We start from the raw sequence: 20,182 nt of genomic DNA, 5'->3' as shown, positions 1-20,182 counted from the left end.
CATCTTCCCAAACCCTCCAAAGGAGTTTGTGAGTATTTAAAATTAGTAAACCTGTTAGACAGACAAAGTGTAAATACTGCTCCATAATTAGAAGTAGCTTCACCAGTGTCTTTGCCTGTTTATCTTCTTGTGTTATCAATCATGGAATTTCCTTTTTTCAGTAGCAATTTCCTCTTTATGTAGGAAGTATATTAGCCATGTGTTTATTTCATAGTTTTACATGTGAGTGATGCCTCTTGGTATACCTCTGAAAGTTCCTTTTAAGGAAGTTTAATCTGATTCTGTTTTGCCCTCTAAAGCACTGCTATGGTCCTCCTCCAAAAATAGAGATGTAGGCCATAGTGAGCATAGCTTCAGTGATAGATTTTACAAGCATTGATTACATTTGTCTTGGAGAGAGTCATAAATTTGATGTACAGTAAGGTACTTATTCTTTCATCTGTGAGAGAAGTCCTGCCTGTGACTGTCCTTTCAATGACAGAGTTTGAAAAATTCTGTGAAGTTACGAGAGCTGTCTCCATAATTTTTTTGCTCTTTTTTTTCCTGAATATGTTGTTCACAAGGGCTTGCCTGAAGTCTTGATGCTACTGTCATTCACCACTGAGAGTTGATTTTCTTGCTGATGTCTGTTTTTGTTCCCAAGTCATTGTTCTTAGTATGTAAGTTCTTCATGCCTTTACAATAAAATCATGTCTGTCTTTCACCAGCAGCAGCTAAAATGTATCACCTCTTGCATACAACCTAAATACCTCTTGGCATATCCAAGCGTCTCAGTTGATATTCAGTAGATGTAAACTGAGATAGAACCCTGGTAAAAGTAAATCATTCCTTCACCAAAGGTGATTGTGTGAGACTGGTTATTGTTTGCTTTTGTAAAGGGTTTTATAGAAATCTCATTGCTTGATACTGCTTTTTAAGGACATTCCTGTGGGGTTTTTTTGCAGTATGAAATTGCAATTAACAACCACTTGAAAGAAGGAAAATATATCTGTAATATCTGGAATCTCCTGTATAACTAATGGTTACCTTCTTCCTTTTCCACAGAGAATTAAAAGCATTGTGCAAAGAAAATGCTTTCTAGAAAAAAAAAGCTTAAGTCATCATGAATGTACAGTGTAACAATGTATGTGAAATGGGGTCAGTAAAGGTATTACTGTATTAGCTGCAGAAGCTTTAAAACCTCATTAGATTTTATGTTTTCTCATCTGAGGCTACTTTCTTTTCAACTTTTCATATAACCAGTTATGCTGGCAAGAATGTGTAGCTCAAAGGCAAATAAAAGACCTTGAAACAACCTTGTCTATGGGGTGGCATCCCTACTTGTGTGGGGCTGGAAATTACATGGTCCTTTCCAATCCAAGTCGCTTTGTGAACATGTGAAACACAATTACTAGGGAAGGCAGTGGGTTTAGGTTCCACCTTCCTTTTTGAAGGGATGACTGTTGCCGGTGCTCTGAAATACTTTGTGATGCTAAATCTGGATTAGCTGCTTCTGTGTGAATTTAACCATGACCTGCAAACTTCGGATCTTTGTGCTTCTCCATGCAGTAGCTAATGTGTTTACCCATTTTGGGAAATAAGTGTTCAGAGGGGGTCCCCTTCAGACTTCTGATCAGTGGTGACACAATTGTCTTTAGTTGCTGGCAGCTGATAAAGATTTGAGCACCTTAGTAGCCTGCTTGATTTTTGGAGGACTCACCTAGTGCAGCTTAATCTTAATGGAGAGAAGTTTGGTTGTTGTGTGAGGTTATAGCTATCACAGATAGGTGGCAATTCTATCAGGAGCAGATTAAGGAGTGAGCATATTACCTATTGTGCTGGCAGAGCCCTTTTGTTGACTTTCACCTGCTTCAACTGTGGTTTTTTGTGGCTGCCTGAAGTGGAGAAGGCAGCTGAAATGCAGAAGGGAGAGCTCTGCTCAGGGATGATGAGATTGTCTACCAGCACACATAGACTTGAAAGATGAGGCTCGGATATGACCAGAGAGATGGAAAGACACGTCTAACATTTATTGATCTGTAATAATTTTGGTGGTGACTTCTCATTACACTATTTAAAAATTGAGACTTACGAGCTTTCTAATATATGTGTGTACTGGATAAGAGTATTTCCTTGCTGAATGTGGTGGTTACAGATCTAGTATACTCAGCACATAAGTGCAATTGAAAGTGACTGAAGTAGATTTTCCTCTTTCTTCTCAATCCACATGCAAGTGTATGGGTACATAGGTCAGAACTAAACACTACTTTTTAACGCTTCGTCAATTATGTAAAACATTGGTAACTTTGCCTTACTACTATTCACATGAATCACCTTTTATTATTTAAGACAGTCTCCATTTCTCAGGAGGAAATCTATATAGACCTAAGTCAGTGTTAAGATATAAGAAAACTTGACCATGAAATTTGGTGCTCTTAATATACCATGGAGTTTCTCATATGTTTTCTGTTCGCTGGGTCTGGATATGTTTTTCTGGTAACTTCTTAGTTTTCCTGACATGTTTGGAACACAGATTGCTTAAACTGTTGTTTGACCCACTGAAATACAAGAAATGGGCAGCTCACAAGATTTTCTTGACATGCTGAGTGAGGGAAATTAGAGTTTTATTCCTGGCTTATTTCTCAATATTTCTGTGTTTGCAGAGGAGGTGCAGCTCCTTTGAAAATTGACAGGACTGTTACAGAAAGGACACTTTTGACTGCTCATCAGTAGAAATTTCCTTTTTACCTTAGCTATGATGGCAGCAGATTTGATTTGTACCAAAGCAAAAATAAGTATTGCATAGGACCTAAAATGTAAGAAGTCTATAATTTTGGTAGTATCTCACAGACCATGTCAGATTTTACTTTTTGTGAAATGTGCAGTCATTTAAATTTTTGTTATGCTTATGAAATTAAGCCTGATAAATCAAATTATTCTTGTTTTACCTTGAGCAGAGAACTTTTACAAGTTAAGGTATGCTGTTGGAAAAGTAAATACACTGTCATAGTTTTAAAATTTCAGGGTATCTTGTTCTACCTAAATTATTTTATTTTGGTACATATTTTGCAGAAACAAGCTCATGTATTTATTTTCTTTTGAATCAGAATGAATGGTTTAACATAGGAATGTTTCAGGGGACTTTTTCTCTGATTTGACTATGTGAAACAGGAAAATGAGAAACAATCTTATACAGCTTTTAGTTTTAATTTGAGATTGCCTTACTATCAGGTTTTTCAAGCTTTATTTCACTGTGAGTCATTCATCTTTGTTGAAAAGATACTTCTTGGTGAAATTAGTGCTGAAATGTTACGTCAGAAATATCTATAAAATATTAACTTTATGTCTGTTCTGTATTTTCCATCATAGAATGATGATGCAGTACTTCTGAATTTAAAAAAGAAAAAAGTGTGTTTTCTCTACTTTAAAATAAGAGTCTTTTAAAAATGCTGAATCTAGCTCCACGAAGGAGCTAAGGCCAAATTGTTTTCGTGTGTAATCATACTTACTAAAATATAAGTTAAAACTAGCTTTTGGATTTATTTCTGGTATTTGCCTTATTGTCATTGCCTGTGTGTGATCAATTAAACACACATGCACACAATGCTTAAGTTCTTTAGAGCTCTTCTTTTAGAGGTAAGAAGTCATGGCTACATGTCCTTTTTTGTTTGTTTGTTTGGTATTTTTGTTGTTGGTGGGGTTTTTTTTCTGTTTTTGTTATATGAAAACCTATTACTGTTTCATTATGTGGAACTTGGATGTAATTAAGAGTAATGACATCCTCACAATTTGTGATACTTTTTTTACTTCCTCAGCTATCAAAACAGTGACTCAACTGTGTCTTCTTACAGGAACTAGTTAGCTGAGAATCAAACATAAATATAAAAAAAATAAAAATTACTGATAATTTTTACTAACCTGGGTGTACATTTTAAAGATCAAGAACTGAAGTTCCACTATATATTTGCAAAGAGGATGCTTTTATTTTCTGGAAAGCTGTACAGTGTTAGCTGAAACTTAATGGCTTTATTTAATACTAGCATAAAATTAATGAATTACTCAAGTTTCTTGTGTTGCAAGAAGCGTCACTGATGTGTGAATTTTAGGCTCAGTAAAGTTAATTGTGATCTTCTGAAAAGTAAATCAGAGATGCAAACTTCTATCAAAAATGCATTAGTCTAGTATGTATGGGCACAATATTGCAGAAATTCATGAGATCTGCCTCTTCATTAAAAAAGACTTCATCAGAAACAAGAAATTTTTTTAAAGGCACATTTCCCCTTAAACTTTGGAGGGTGACTTGTGGAAGTAAGCAATTGTAAAGCCAATTTTGTTTTATTTCAACAGTTAATTTTAAACAACAAAAAAAGCAAACGTGAAAAAACACCCCAGGAGTCTTGCAGGTATATGTAAGCAGTACTTAAATACTTTTGCGATAAATGGGTTTGTGATTCTTGTCATGATCAAATTATTAAGGGCTTTTGCTTAATAAAGTAACTTCTTAAATAATGCTAATTTGTCCTGAAAGTTTCCCTTTATCTCTCATCTGTGTCAACCATGCTAAGACACAAGACTGCTTTTCTCTAGTGCAAGGAGCTGATAGAGCCTCAGGAAAGAATTTGAACTTGAAACTGTAGACAAGAATAGTGGAAAATCAGTTAATTAAATATTTCAGGATTTTTTGTGGAGTAATGAGTTGTGTGGATATTTCAACCTAATTCTTGGAGTTTGCTGTCAAGTAAATTTATGTTACAGTGGGGAAAAAAATCAAAGAAATAAACAGCTGCATAACAATGATAAATCTCAGAGACGTGGGGGAAAATAGCAAGTTTCCACACTTCTGAGGAAAAGCATGAGACAGAGGATCAAAAGGCAAGCAGCTCAGCAGTGTGTACCCTCTGTTGTTACCACATAGGATGGCAGAAAATGAAAGTATCTGGCTAAGTCCTCAATATGTATTAAGTCAAGCTATGTATTAAGTCATAATGCTATGAAAGACAGTACTATTTTTTCTCTTGTTTACAGGGTTGTTAAACATTGGAATGGTGGAGTCACCATCCCTGGAGGTGTTGAAGGAAAAACTGCGCATGGCACTCAGTGTCATCATATGATTTATAAGGTGGTGGTTAGTCAGTGGTTGGACTTGATAATTTCAGACGTCCTATATAAGCTCGGTGATTCTGTGATTTTTATGGTGACGAAGAACTTTATGTACATTTAAACCTCCAAGTCTTATTTTGCTGTTAATAGCATATTTAGCCTAGGTAATTACAGATTTGCAGTATTGCAATTTTTCCATGTGTAAACTGTCTTGGTATTGAAAGTTTCCTGTTCAACTTTTCTTTCAGCCGGCGATCAAATTCTTAGTGTCTAGATAAGCACAAGAATGAACTTGAGTTGTAAATTATTATGTTGTATTAAGGACTGAGGTGTGAAATAATAATCTAGCTGTCAACTGGACATTGATTTATCCATTACTTTATTTAGCTTTTGATTTTTTATTTAAATTTTCTGCTTTTAAGTTTTTATTGTATATCTCCATGCAAAATTGAAGAGTCTCTGTAAGTCATTTGGTTTAGAGCACCGGTCTTTAGGAAGGATATGAAGGCACTGGGATGTACCCAGAGGAGGGCAGTGGAGCTCCTGGAAGGGCTGGAGGGACTGTCCAGTGAGGGGTAGCTGGGCAGTCTGGGTTTGTCCAGTCTGGAGAAAAGGAGGCTGAGGGGTGACCTCACTGCTCTCTGCAGCTTCCTGGGGAGGTTTTTTCAGTGGCAGTTGCATAATGCCTTATTAACACTTTTTTTGGTCAATTCAGAAGTGGTCAGGCAGTTGGACTAGGTGATCATTTTAGGCCCTTTTCAATGCAGAATATTCTTTTCATCAGTCCATAAATAAATAGATGTATGGTAATTAAATTTCAGAGGACTTTCTGTTGGCTTTCAGCTAAATCTATGGATACCTGTAAAAATTTCTGTCCTGGTTTGAAGGACAGGTGTTTGCTAAGGAAAGCAGAAGGCTCCCTTTGGACTGAAAAAAAAAAAAATGTGATTCTTCCGATTATTATAATTTTGGAGTTAAGAGAGCTCTCAGGCAAAGATATGGGGGTAGGAATAACAGTTCTTTACTAGTATATCTAACATGACAAACAAGAACAACAACAGCTGTGAAATTAGCCACAAACACAACAGTAACTCAGTCCCAGTCCCTTTCTGGCTGCAGGCACCTTTTCCCTGAGCTGCAGTTCCCGGTGCTGGGGGCGGGCGGGTCCCGCAGAGCTGCAGGAGGGCTGGGGGTGATGGCAGAGCTGTCCCAGGGGGAGAGAGAGATGGAGAGAGCCCTCCGCTCACGGTGTGGGTCCTGGTGCTCAGCAGAGTGCTGGATGGTGGCAGGTTACAGCGAGAAGGCAGCAGGGCAGGGTCCGATAGTGGTTTCCCGGCGCTGGGATGGTGAGGAGGAGAGGCAGCAATCGTCCTTCTCGTCCGAACTCCGCGGGGGGAAAAATGGGCCAAGGCCCAGCCTTCCGCTTCCTCTTCTGGCTGTTTGGATATCGAGGGGTTTCCCTCTTCTCTCTCCTCCCCCTTGTCACCAGGGCCCAGTCAACAGGTATCTTAGCATGACAATGGGGAAAATTCCACAGAGGGAAAAGGGAAAGAACCAACCCCCAACAATTTCCTAGGGCTCATTCCTGGAATACTATTCAGTTCAGTTCAGTGTATTAACCATGTTACAATCTTCCTTAGCTTAATAAACTGACCTTGTTAAAGCAAAACAATCTTTCATTTATAACACCATTCTTCCTACATCATACTGTATTCTTTTGTGAGCTAGTTTGACATTTAACTCGGTGTTTTAGTTAGGCTGGTGTATTAACTTTTTAAAGAATATTTCAGAAGACTAATTTAGTGTAAATTTGCTTTTATTGCTGCAATATGAAAATATTTTAAAATAGTTTATGATGATAACATATTTCTGTACAGGAATTTCGTGGGATGGTTTTAATTTTATCCTCCTTTAGTTGTGTGCTAGGGTGATACTGTCTTGCAGAAGAAATTTCTGATATAAAGCTATAAACTGGTAGTCTAATTCATGTGGATATTTTTGATGTAATTTTCACTAAAACATTCCCTTGATTTGTTGAAAAGGAAATGAGAATTGAGAAAGAATAATTTTCTATGTAATCTTAATTCTTTGAGTGGAAGCATCTATTAAAAAAAAACCCAGACTGAAATAGGAAGAGGTCAGAAAGAAATTTGATTACAAATTCAGACTATTCATCACATTTTTATTTTCAGTCTTTAAACTATTGCATAGCAGTAATTTACTGTCAACTGTTTTTTGTATCAAGGTATTGCCATTCCTCTAAAGAAAGTGTTTTAATTTTATGCTTTAGGCCCTCATATTAACTACCTTGACAAAATGCATTTTCCCCCTTTAAGACAGATTGGATCTCACTTGTCTGTTGTACAGAAACTTGTCTGAAAGGCGATGAGTCTTCTAGATTCTAAACATTTGTAAAAGAAAAAAAGAATGACCTAGAACTTTTCCTCTTGAGTGTTATAGTTTTATTTCTTCTTTTACAAATTAAAAACAGTAGCTCTCCATCTACCTGAGAAGAATGTTTGAGTTTTTGTATCCCAAAAATAAGGTACAATATGTCCTTTCTGAGTCAATAATCATATTTTATTTAAGTATAAAGTTTTTTTCTTAATTAAGCCTGAGAATTATTTTTAGAAGTAGAAGTTTCTGCATGTATATAATTTCCTTGAGGCAATACAATATCATTCCATAACAGCCTAATCCTGTATCTTATAAGCAGACTGGCACTGTTACAATGGCAGAACTGAACTGGTAAATCAGAGTGGAATTACAAGTATAATATTTGTCTGGAGTGCAGTCTTCACATAGTGTGGAAGCTTTCACAAAATCTTAAAATGTGCATACATGACAAAAGCTGCTAGGTGTAGGAATGCTACACTTTACAGTAAGTAATAAGTAGACACAGGTTTTTTTGAGCTATATTTACAGTTTCTGTGAAGAAAGATGCATATATCTCTCATGCAAAGTATTATGAAGAGGTTAAATATTAGGTAAGACTGTAAATGTGAAAATGTGGTTAGCATTTCTTTTTCCTTTGCATCTCACTGAAGCACAATTATTTGAGTCCATGTATTCTGTTGATCAAATTTTCTACTATGCAAGGCATTGAAAAACTAGAAAGTGAAAAGCCTAATAATTCCATATGTTTATACATTTAAGAAATAAAACATGTAATCTTTGTAGAAAGAAACTCCTTGGAAATTTATCACTTCAAGCTCCATGCCATGTAAAGGTCAACTTTTTAAGAAGTCTTTACTTAGCCTTTTCTGGGGAGTAAGAAGGAGTTCTCTCAGAGACCACTCTCTACAGAGACTAAGAATCCAGTTCTCTAAACAGGCTTCATTTCACATTTTCTTTTTCCTAGGTTGGCTGAAGACTTTTGATGATTACTTCAGAGATCAGACACAGCATATTTTAAATAATATGGTTATAAAATTGCAAGAAGACAACCGAAGGAAATTTATATGGTCTGAGATTTCTTACTTCTCAAAATGGTGGGATGGAATAGATAGCCAAAAAAAAGATGCTGTTAAAAGGTTTGAATACTGAACTTTTCTTCCATGTGTCTTGTTTTGAGATTTTGTGTATTTGACCATGCTCTGAACTTGAGATTTCACTTGTGATGCAGAATTGCTAGAATAACCAGCTGCTTCAGTTCTGACGTTTTGGGCTTGGTTTGGTTTTCTCCCAGTTGCAAAATAGAAATCTGCTCAGAGAAGTGGAGACAAATTACTGTGTTGCACTAAAAATTTGACTAAAAGTTCCCATGTACAACCATTAACATGTTCAAATTGTAAGGGAGTAGCAATAATAATCTTTATTTGAAATCACACTAAGGAATTTACAGTAAAATATATATAATCTTTGTTCTTAGCTCTTTATATATGGTATTTTTTCCCTTGTTATACACATAAGTAAATTTTGTGAGGTTTTTATTTGAACAAAATTTGTGAGTTTGTGTTTAAGGACAAAGGGGTTTTATAAACATGAAGCTGCTTTAATGTAAGGTAGTACATACTCTACACCCTTGCTATTAGTAATTTTTAAAATCACAAGTCAAAATGGAATATAGAAGTAAAAGGTCTGCCTAGGTGTTGAGACAAGGAAGCAGGCTGCTTGGATAAACCTGCAGTATGGGTCTAGTTTGGAGTTTTCAAAAAATGGGGATTTTTTCTTATTTTTATTGGCTTTAAGACTGAGTCTGACGGTTCTTTGCTCATCCTTGTGATGCCCTTGGTGATGCTCCTTTTCATGCCCCTCTTTGACATGCATGTGTTGGAGTATACATAAAGTCTGTGAGATCTTCACAGCTGGAAAGGTTAGGTAAAGTTGGAAATCTTGGGATCTAGGTAAAAAAACCTACATATTAAAATTTTATGTGCAGTAGGTGAGTATTATAGCACAGCTGTGTGGTGTTTTTTACATTAAAAAATCCCTTGGAACACAGTAAAGAGTAAATGATAGTCACGAGGGAGCTATGTGCTCTCTTCAGAGGAGTTAACGTATTGGTTAAACTGCACTTCAGACTGGAGAAGACTTGGAGAACCTGTACTTGAGATTATTTTTGTTGCATGCTTTTCATTACTCTTATGGGTATCATCTGTGATGTGCTTAAGTTTAGATGAGTTCCCTGTGTTTTTTTCTTGAAATCATTAAACACTTCTGTGCTGGTGAACAGTGTAAGTGCTGAAACTGTAGTGACAACCTGATGCTGGGAGTGGGAGCTTTATTATCACTGACAGTAGTGAGTCTTGGTTGTCCTATGACCTGTTTCAAGAAGGAGTTTTAATGAGTGAAGCCTTTATAAATACAATAAACTTCCAAAATATATCAGCTCTTTAAACTCTAAAAGGGATATTAGATCAAAGATGGGGAGATATTAGCAATGCTTGAAATGTGCTGTGTCTAAGCAGCTTGCTCTTCAGTGCTGTCACACATATATTTTATTTTTGTAATCTATGCAGGAAACAGCCTTCTTCCTCTTTGAAAAAAATCTAATATGGTACATGCACTAGAGCTGGTTTTTGTTGCACAAGGTCATTAAATATTTCACTGTTCAACAGTTCATTTTTTCCCTGTTTGATTAAAGAAGTATAGTCCAGTGATGGAAGTAGCACAGTAAATTTAGATTTTGGAATCACATTACTGGTAGATGCCTGTTGACTATACAGAAATTGATTTTAAGAGTGTGTTTTCATATGGAAGATTCTGAATATGATTTATGTATTTTTCAGGTTAATAGAAGATGGACAATTTGAAATAGTAACAGGAGGATGGGTCATGCCTGATGAAGCTTCTTCTCATTATTTTGCAGTAATTGACCAAATGATAGAAGGACACCAGTGGCTAGAAAAGAACCTTGGTGTGTACATTTATCTAAAATTTAACTATGTTAATACAAGAAGTCAATAAGAAATTAATTTTTTTAAAATTTCTGAGGTGCTTGGAAGGTTCTTTTTACTCAGCTTTCCTGAAACATTAAATCAGGAAGAGGTGGGATCTTACAGGAAGAGCTGTGGGATCAAGCTTGGTATTTGCCATTCCTGTTTGCAGATAGAAGTTCCTGGACAAAATATATTTGAAGAATTTTATGCCACAGCATTTTGTCTTGACCAATGATATCCATATTATATTGGCATAACCACATATTAACACTAGATCATGCTGAATTTTAGATCCCATGTCTGGTCTAAACAGTCTTTAATTGCTGTGGCGTCATTTAATTGCCTTTTTTATCTTCTGAAAATCGTGACAAAATTCTTAAAACTGCTTTAAAATTCTTCCTGCTCTTATGTGGAACTATTCTGCCTGCTCTGTGTTCATTAGTTTCTCTTCTGTAAGGCTTAAAACAAATAAAAACAAAAAGAAATTAATATGTAGCAGCAGCAGTAGCTACAGTAGTAGTAGTTTATAAAGCCTAAATCTATAGTAATGTTAGAATTGAAGAGTAACTGGCTGCAGTTACATTGGCTGAACTGTTTTGCTTGCTTTGGGATGTTCTTTTGTTTAGTTCCATGAGAGAAACCTTTTTATATGGGAGATATTTGAACAGTGACTTTAATAATAAATTGACAATATTTCATCCAATTAACTGAAATTATTTTGGAAAGGTCTTTGACTGTTTTTCTTAGATTGCAATTTCCATAAACACAGCTTGGCATAATTGGAGGGGGAAGGGAAGACCTAATAAAAGGGTAATGCATTCCTTACTGTTTTTTTTTTTGTTGTTTTTTTTTTTTGTAAAGACATTAAAAAGTACCAAAGGAGCCATGTTGATGAATTAAACAAAAGTTAGATGTAGCTTCTTTATTTACTAGCATAAAGTTCAGTGAAAAAGCGGTATTAATCAATGTTTCTATTGATTAACAAACTAATAAAAAAATCAGTTCTGAAGCCAAAGAAGAGTAACAGTATTTAAATAAGTGACATTTCAATAAGCTACCACATTTACCGATCCACAACCATTCATTTTAGTTCCACTTTCTTTTAAAATTTTAACAACTGTAAACTACTTTAAGTGAAAGAGGATGAGTATTAGTGTTTCCAAATAAAGATGTTTGATGCAAATTTGAAGCAGTGTAGCAACAAGGAATACTGTTTTTAAGTTTTTCTAAATTTTTTTAGAATGCCTTACTTATATTCATTTTCTTGTTTAACTGTTTAATTCTAGCTTTTATAATTCCAGGGTTCCGAAGGAGGCTTAATACTTAAATGGGTATATCATCTTGGAAATGCTATCATTAGTACTCTCATTTGAATTATGGGAATCACTTCCTTTGAGTGAAAAGTAGAACTTTCTTCCCTTTTTACGTTTTTTCTTTTCTCAAAAGGAGTAAAACCAAGGTCTGGATGGGCAGTTGATCCATTTGGGCATTCACCAACAATGGCCTACCTTCTGAAGCGTGCAGGATTTTCCAATATGCTTATACAGAGAGTTCATTATTCAATTAAAAAACATTTTTCAACACAGAAGACACTAGAATTTTTTTGGAGACAGAACTGGGGTATGTGTCCTTCCTTTATGAAAATTTGTTTTGTTAATTTACGCAAGTAAAATATGAAGACAACTTGAATAAGTACTGTGGAAATATTTACAGAAGAGATTGAGCAGCATTAGTTCTATACCTAAAAATTTTACTTTTACAAATCTGAAAAAAAAGCCTTTAATCCAGCTAAATTTAAGAGATTTGCCTTTCCTTTCCTTTCCTTTCCTTTCCTTTCCTTTCCTTTCCTTTCCTTTCCTTTCCTTTCCTTTCCTTTCCTTTCCTTTCCTTTCCTTTCCTTTCCTTTCCTTTCCTTTCCTTTCCTTTCCTTTCCTTTCCTTTCCTTTCCTTTCCTTTCCTTTCCTTTCCTTTCCTTTCCTTTCCTTTCCTTTCCTTTCCTTTCCTTTCCTTTCCTTTCCTAAACTTTCCTAAACTTTCCTAAACTTTCCTTTCCTTTCCTAAACTTTCCTTTCCTTTCCTAAACTTTCCTTTCCTTTCCTAAACTTTCCTTTCCTTTCCTTTCCTAAACTTTCCTTTCCTTTCCTAAACTTTCCTTTCCTAAACTTTCCTTTCCTTTCCTAAACTTTCCTAAACTTTCCTTTCCTTTCCTAAACTTTCCTAAACTTTCCTAAACTTTCCTAAACTTTCCTAAACTTTCCTTTCCTAAACTTTCCTTTCCTTTCCTAAACTTTCCTAAACTTTCCTTTCCTTTCCTAAACTTTCCTAAACTTTCCTGAAACTTTCCTGAAACTTTCCTTTCCTTTCCTGAAACTTTCCTGAAACTTTCCTGAAACTTTCCTTTCCTGAAACTTTCCTGAAACTTTCCTTTCCTGAAACTTTCCTGAAACTTGCCTTTCCTGAAACTTTCCTGAAACTTGCCTTTCCTGAAACTTTCCTTTCCTGAAACTTTCCTGAAACTTTCCTTTCCTTTCCTTTCCTTTCCTTTCCTTTCCTTTCCTTTCCTTTCCTTTCCTTTCCTTTCCTTTCCTTTCCTTTCCTTTCCTTTCCTTTCCTTTCCTTTCCTTTCCTTTCCTTTCCTTTCCTTTCCTTTCCTTTCCTTTCCTTTCCTTTCCTTTCCTTTCCTTTCCTTTCCTTTCCTTTCCTTTCCTTTCCTTTCCTTTCCTTTCCTTTCCTTTCCTTTCCTTTCCTTTCCTTTCCTTTCCTTTCCTTTCCTTTCCTTTCCTTTCCTTTCCTTTCCTTTCCTTTCCTTTCCTTTCCTTGCCTTGCCTTGCCTTGCCTTGCCTTGCCTTGCCTTGCCTTGCCTTGCCTTGCCTTGCCTTGCCTTGCCTTGCCTTGCCTTGCCTTGCCTTGCCTTGCCTTGCCTTGCCTTGCCTTGCCTTGCCTTGCCTTGCCTTGCCTTGCCTTGCCTTGCCTTGCCTTGCCTTGCCTTGCCTTGCCTTGCCTTGCCTTTCCTTTCCTTGCCTTTCCTTGCCTTTCCTTTCCTTTCCTTTCCTGAAACTTGCCTTTCCTTTCCTTTCCTTTCCTTTCCTTTCCTTTCCTTTCCTTTCCTTTCCTTTCCTTTCCTTTCCTTTCCTTTCCTTTCCTTTCCTTTCCTTTCCTTTCCTTTCCTTTCCTTTCCTTTCCTTTCCTTTCCTTTCCTTTCCTTTCCTTTCCTTTCCTTTCCTTTCCTTTCCTTTCCTTTCCTTTCCTTTCCTTTCCTTTCCTTTCCTTTCCTTTCCTTTCCTTTCCTAAACTTTCCTAAACTTTCCTAAACTTTCCTAAACTTTCCTAAACTTTCCTAAACTTTCCTTTCCTAAACTTTCCTAAACTTTCCTAAACTTTCCTTTCCTTTCCTAAACTTTCCTTTCCTAAACTTTCCTTTCCTAAACTTTCCTAAACTTTCCTAAACTTTCCTAAACTTTCCTTTCCTTTCCTAAACTTTCCTAAACTTTCCTAAACTTTCCTAAACTTTCCTAAACTTTCCTAAACTTTCCTTTCCTAAACTTTCCTTTCCTTTCCTAAACTTTCCTAAACTTTCCTTTCCTTTCCTAAACTTTCCTAAACTTTCCTGAAACTTTCCTGAAACTTTCCTTTCCTTTCCTGAAACTTTCCTGAAACTTTCCTGAAACTTTCCTTTCCTGAAACTTTCCTGAAACTTTCCTTTCCTGAAACTTTCCTGAAACTTTCCTTTCCTGAAACTTTCCTTTCCTGAAACTTTCCTTTCCTTTCCTTTCCTGAAACTTTCCTTTCCTAAATGTTCCTAAACTTTCCTTTCCTTTCCTAAACTTTCCTTTCCTAAACTTTCCTTTCCTAAACTTTCCTTTCCTAAACTTTCCTTTCCTTTCCTAAACTTTCCTTTCCTTTCCTAAACTTTCCTTTCCTAAACTTTCCTTTCCTAAACTTTCCTTTCCTTTCCTAAACTTTCCTTTCCTTTCCTAAACTTTCCTAAACTTTCCTTTCCTAATCTTTCCTTTCCTTTCCTAAACTTTCCTAAGCTTTTCTAAACTTTCCTAAACTTTCCTAAACTTTCCTAAACTTTCCTTTCCTAAACTTTCTTTTCCTTTCCTTTCCTTTCCTTTCCTAAACTTTCCTAAGCTTTCCTTTCCTAAACTTTCCTTTCCTAAACTTTCCTTTCCTAAACTTTCCTTTCCTGAACTTTCCTGAACTTTCCTTTCCTAAACTTTCTTTTCCTTTCCTTTCCTTTCCTTTCCTAAACTTTCCTAAGCTTTCCTTTCCTAAACTTTCCTTTCCTAAACTTTCCTTTCCTGAACTTTCCTGAACTTTCCTGAACTTTCCTTTCCTTTCCTGAACTTTCCTAAGCTTTCCTGAACTTTCCTAAGCTTTCCTTTCTTTAACTTTCCTTTCTGTTACTTTTCCTTTCCCCTTCCCTTTCCCCTCTCTTTTCTCTTTTTTCTCTTTTTTCTCTTTTTTCTCTCTTTTTTTCTTTTTTCTCTTTTGTTTTCTCTTTTTTTCTCTTTTTTCTCTTTTTTTCTCTTTTTTTCTCTTTTTTTCTCTTTTTTTCTCTTTTTTTCTCTTTTTTCTCTTTGCATAACAGAATGGGAATTGAAAATTTCTGTGAGTTTGGAAATACACTAAATGTTAAATCAGTATTATTGCCATTGTTTGTCTCAACTTCCTTTCTTTTCACTTTTGTTTTTGCGTTTACCTTCTCTTGTTTTTTCCATTCTTTCTTATTCCTGGCAAGTATACATAACAGAAGTAAAAGGGGTGAAAGATTCTTTTACTTGGTTTTTCTTTTTTTCTTCCTCCTACTCCTTTATTTAGTACTGTGTGGAAATAAAGTGTAGGTGTAAGAACATTTCAGCCAATTCAAATATTGTGCTAATGAGGCAGTGACAGCAGGATGATTGGCTTTTGGTTTGTTTTTTTCTTTGTTTTATTTTGATATTTGTTTTTTTAAAACTGTTGTTTTAATCCACTCAAAGTATAAAATATGTATTTTATTACTTCTAAATTTCTGAAAATCACAAGTTTTGTCTGGGTAAAACACACCTAACATTTGCTCCTGTCTTTCCCAGTCAGGTGGTGTTTCACTAGAACATTCCAATCTTGGTTGCATCTCTGTTTTTACCCTCTTTATACATATAAAGTACGTACAAAAATAGATTCACACTATGGATATTCAAAATAAGAAATTGTCTTGATGTGGTATCTTTCTAGTACAATCCTTGGACAGAGAATGTGGAAGTGATTTATTTTTGGGAAATCTGAGAGGGTTTATTTTAAAGTTTTACTCTATTTAATTCCAGATTTGGGATCCAGTACAGATATTCTTTGTCATATGATGCCTTTCTATAGCTATGATATTCCTCATACCTGTGGCCCGGATCCGAAAATCTGCTGCCAGTTTGATTTCAAACGGCTTCCTGGAGGAAGAATAAGTTGCCCTTGGAGAGTCCCACCAGAAGTCATTCATGCTGGAAATGTTCAACACAGGTACATACTCCTCAGGGGAATGACTTAAAAAAATATATATATTTTACTGGCCAAGGAGGACGTCTGGCATAGCTTGGTGAATCTAGTTCTGTTGTGGTTCAGCCCCATTGAGCAGCTAAGCTCCACTAAGCTCACTGCTGCCATGGTGGGGTGGGGAAGAGAATCAGAAGAGTAAAATGAGAAAACTTATGGGTTGAGATGCAGGAGAACCCTTGACTCTGCACAAGTCCTGCTCAGAAATAACAAAATCATCTCCTTGTTGTCACCCTTGTCATCAGAGCAAATTCAGATCACAGAGGCATACTGGCCACTGCGACTCTACCCCAGTCAAAATCAGTACAAGTTTTTAAAATAAGCTTGACATGGGTAAACAATACCTATTACATAATGTAATGTTCACTTCTTAGTTCGGTAACATAGCTGTTAATGAACATAGAGGAAAAATTATAGTTAAGGAAGGGGCATTTAAAAAAAAATTCTGTTCACGATACATGAGACCATCTCTGAATGACAGTCAGAGCAAAGTCATCTGTTTGGACTCATGTTACTGGTTTACTGTGATTTATGTGAATTTTATGAACAGTGATCTGTCCCCTGCAAGTGAAACACTTCAGGGGCAGCACAATGTAGTGTGCTTTAACTACAAACAGTAGGATATTTCCCGTGGTACATCCTTGAATAGTTTGGCAATCTGTGGCCTATGCTTCTTGAAGTATAAACCTTAAATTAATTTGATTCCTGTTTCTTTGTGCCCAGGGTGGAAATTCCTAGTAACCTCAGTTTTAGTTTTCAAGTAGAAACACTGAGATTTGCCACAGTTAAGAATCAAATTTATACTTCTAAAAAACTGCTTCTCAATTTTGATTGACAGGGGTGGGGAATGGAGGTTGGGAATTGGGGAGGGAGGAAGAGAAAAGGAAGAGAAAAAGGAAAAGAAGCAAAAGAAAGGCAAGTAAGTTAGACTGCCAAAGGTTTTTCCAGAATATGGTTGATTTTATGGGTCCTGTTGCTATCTTCGGGCTTCACACTATACCAGATTTCCAGAGTTAAAAGTTGAGGTGGCTTTTTATAATTTGTGCAAATGGCTGAGTGTAGCAAATGTCTTAAGGAGAGCAGGGTGACTTTTTGGTCCTTGATGCTGAAGTTTTAAAGTGATGATGTGATTATGATGCCCTTGTCTACGTGTCAAGTATGGATTGCTATTTTTCTGAGTATAAAATCTGACAAGCATCACAAAACTTCACTTATGCAAAATTCAGTTACAAAATATTACTGAAGATAAAACCAAAATGAAACAGCATACGTTACAAGTGCTGTATTTAAAGGTAGAAATTGGAATGATGATAGAAAAAAGAGGGTTTTATTAGAGTAGAGAAAAGACAGATGATGCTGACAGGAGAAAAGCAGAAAAATTGTGACGCCCACAGTGCCTGTTGCATGTGAAGGAAAATTCATATGTCATTAAATCGAAGCTGTAAAAAAGAAAAATCTTGACTAATATCTCAACTAGCTGAGACAAATATTTGCAGAAGAGCTTGTTTAACAAATACTTGAAACATAGAGGCTATGAGTATAATTTAGAGTGTCTGCTTGAAATAGTATTTTTAAGAGTCTTGGTTTTAAATTATTCTTAATTCCTGCACTTCCTAGATGCAACTTTTACATAACAATCTAAATTAGACCTTGTAAAAGGAATGGGTTTTCACATGTCAAAGGATATTGAAAATAAATAAATGGGGCAGGGATGTAGTGAACATATGACCAAGTTGAAGTGATTATCATCTCACTATGTGTCTGAAACTTAATATTTTGCATCATCTTTTTTTAGATAAAAGTAGTTTTGGTGTTTAATAGAGAGTTGAAACATCAGTATGCTGTATGATATATATGGGAAAAGTTAAACTAACACCTGGTCTTTGAGTTGGAAGCCTGGATTACACTTGGAACACTGGAATCACACTTTTAGTATCTAGTTTCACATATACCCACTAAAACACAGGAAGTAATGTTTCCATTAGGAATACTAAAACACTACATGTATTTTATTGAAAAAGTTGGAATATTGTAGACAACCAAAAATGTTATTGATCTGACCTCTGGAATAGCATTTTTTACAGTAGTTATGATGAGGAGATGTGTGAGTTCCAGAACTGAAAAATCTATCTTTACATCATAAGTTTTCCAAGGTTATAGGTTTGCAGCACACTAATTAATCTGCCTCTTATCTCTGATTATTTAAGACTAGAAAAGTACAGGACATTAATGGATTTGAAAAAAGCTGATTAATTTAGAGAACAGGTTTAGATCACTGACCTTTTTTCAATGCTAAAGCCACAACAAAATTAATAAAACCCAGATCTAGAATACTCAGCTGGGACTGTGACATTTAATTTCAATACTATTATGGTCTTACATATATGTTGAAGTGTGGCTGAGTTGAAAACTTCAGGCTAGTAGTTGTTGGGGTTTTTCACTGCCTTGCCACATAAGTTTTGACCTGATAAGAAGGAATGAAGCAGCAACCTAATTGAAAACCTGTATTTGTTTAGTTACACTTCATAGCAGCTTAGGTTATAAAGACTACAACTGCACTTTCCCTGATTCGCAGCTGCATCCTTATCCATGTGTTTGAATGCTGAAGTGTGAAGTTTTTCTCATTAGGAAGAAAAAGCAGCTGTGGTTTTTGTTTTGTTTTGTTTGGTTTGGTTTTTTGTTTGTTTGTTTGGGTTTTTTGTTTGTTTTTTGTTTGGTTGTTTTTTTCCTGGGTAGATTTTTTTTTTGTTTTTTCTTGAATGGAAACGAGTTGTTAGCAGAAGCACAGTTTGCTTTGGTGTGTGTCTCTCTCTCCCAAGCATGAAATAAATAGGAGAGAATCTTTGCAGCAAGTTAGGTGCTTCAGAGAAGAAGTAGAGAATGGACTTTCCTCTTCACCAGATACTGTTCAAAAGCTCAGTTTTTTTGCCCTTCAGCTTTTTTATCTTTATCGTCGCATGATATGGTTACATGGTGGTTAATGTTTGTGATTGCCTGCCTCAGGTGGCTATTGCTCCTCTTCCTTTAACATAAGAAGGATCAAAACCAGCCATATTTATTGTTTTGGTATTTATTTACTCAAATACTTGGGTTCTTCATTGAAAGTAGTTGTGGTACAAAAAGATTTCCTGTATTTTTGAAAGGTCTCAAGCATTCAGTGATAATCTGAAAGCCTGAAAACAAAAAGTTTATCATGGCTGATCTCCTGCATGGTTTTCAGATTTTCATTCAGGTAGGCAGAATACATATAAAAATGTATCAAAATCAAAATTCTGTTTCCCCAGAGAACAATAAAGGGAAAAAAATTATGAGACTCGGTGGAATATTTTTTTTTTCTCCAGAGGTATTTCTTTTGCCTTCACTGTGCTCCGTCTGGAGCTTTCTGCTGGCAGTCTCACACTCCTGTATTAATTAATGATTTAGAAATTTATTTAAAGAAACTTAGAAAGATATAGCTGAACTGATGTTCTTCAGTGTTTTTGCAATTAAAAGTGGTTTGTGATGGAGGCAGATTCGCTGTCCTCTTAAAAAACATGTAATAATCCCACAGTTGTCAGTACTTTGACAAAGAAATAGCAGCAATACTGACAAATTTTGCAGGATATTTGGAAAAAAAACAGAGCACTTTGAAGAGAAATGTCAAAGTCAAGTATCCTGTTAACTGTAACCTGTATTTTTCAAGAACCTCAACACTAAAGTATGTTTTCAGCCATAGCCTATATGTGGAAAATTTGGGTTAGACTGGCTCCTTAGAAGGAAGCACTGCCAAGTCTTGTGTTGTGCCAATTGTTCTGGTAGTTGTGTGGTGAGGAACCTTTTGTGTTTAAATCTGTTTAAAGCCATAGAAGGTATTGAATTGCAATCTGAACTATAAATCCACTAATAGACAGGTTATGGGGGAAGCCACTAGCTGGGTAAATTCCAGTCTCAGAGCTCTGTAGATCCTTAACTAAAATTAATATTGTGGCTCCTTTCTCCCTCCAGAATACAGTCAGACCTTGTGTTTATACAGTACTTCTGCTGTCAGATAAATAAGTAAGCCCTGACATGCTGTTCAAAGAAATAGGGGTTTCAAATATATTTGACTATAATTTCTGCATAAATGTTTATATAGCAATTCTTCAAGAGCATGAGTTGAAAGGAGATTTTGCTAGGTCATCTATTAAAAAGACGTGAAGAAACAAAAGAACCTC

The 20,182-nt window shown here is 35.7% G+C and overlaps 1 protein-coding gene across 1 annotated transcript in view; it reads left to right on the top strand.

Annotated features, from left to right (window-relative positions):
* MAN2A1 (mannosidase alpha class 2A member 1) overlaps positions 1–20,182 on the top strand; it is a 115,075-nt gene that overhangs the window by 25,681 nt on the left and 69,212 nt on the right. The window contains exons 4-7 of the mRNA XM_062512840.1: positions 8,441–8,612; positions 10,311–10,438; positions 11,907–12,080; positions 15,770–15,956. Coding sequence (XP_062368824.1) covers positions 8,441–8,612; positions 10,311–10,438; positions 11,907–12,080; positions 15,770–15,956 — 661 coding nt within the window. The remainder of the gene's footprint in view (positions 1–8,440; positions 8,613–10,310; positions 10,439–11,906; positions 12,081–15,769; positions 15,957–20,182) is intronic.

Source organism: Cinclus cinclus, chromosome Z (genome assembly GCF_963662255.1).
Source record: "Cinclus cinclus chromosome Z, bCinCin1.1, whole genome shotgun sequence".
Lineage (NCBI taxonomy): Eukaryota > Metazoa > Chordata > Aves > Passeriformes > Cinclidae > Cinclus > Cinclus cinclus.
The sequence above is the reverse complement of the archived record's forward strand: the minus strand, read 5'-3'. Positions and strand labels throughout refer to the sequence as shown.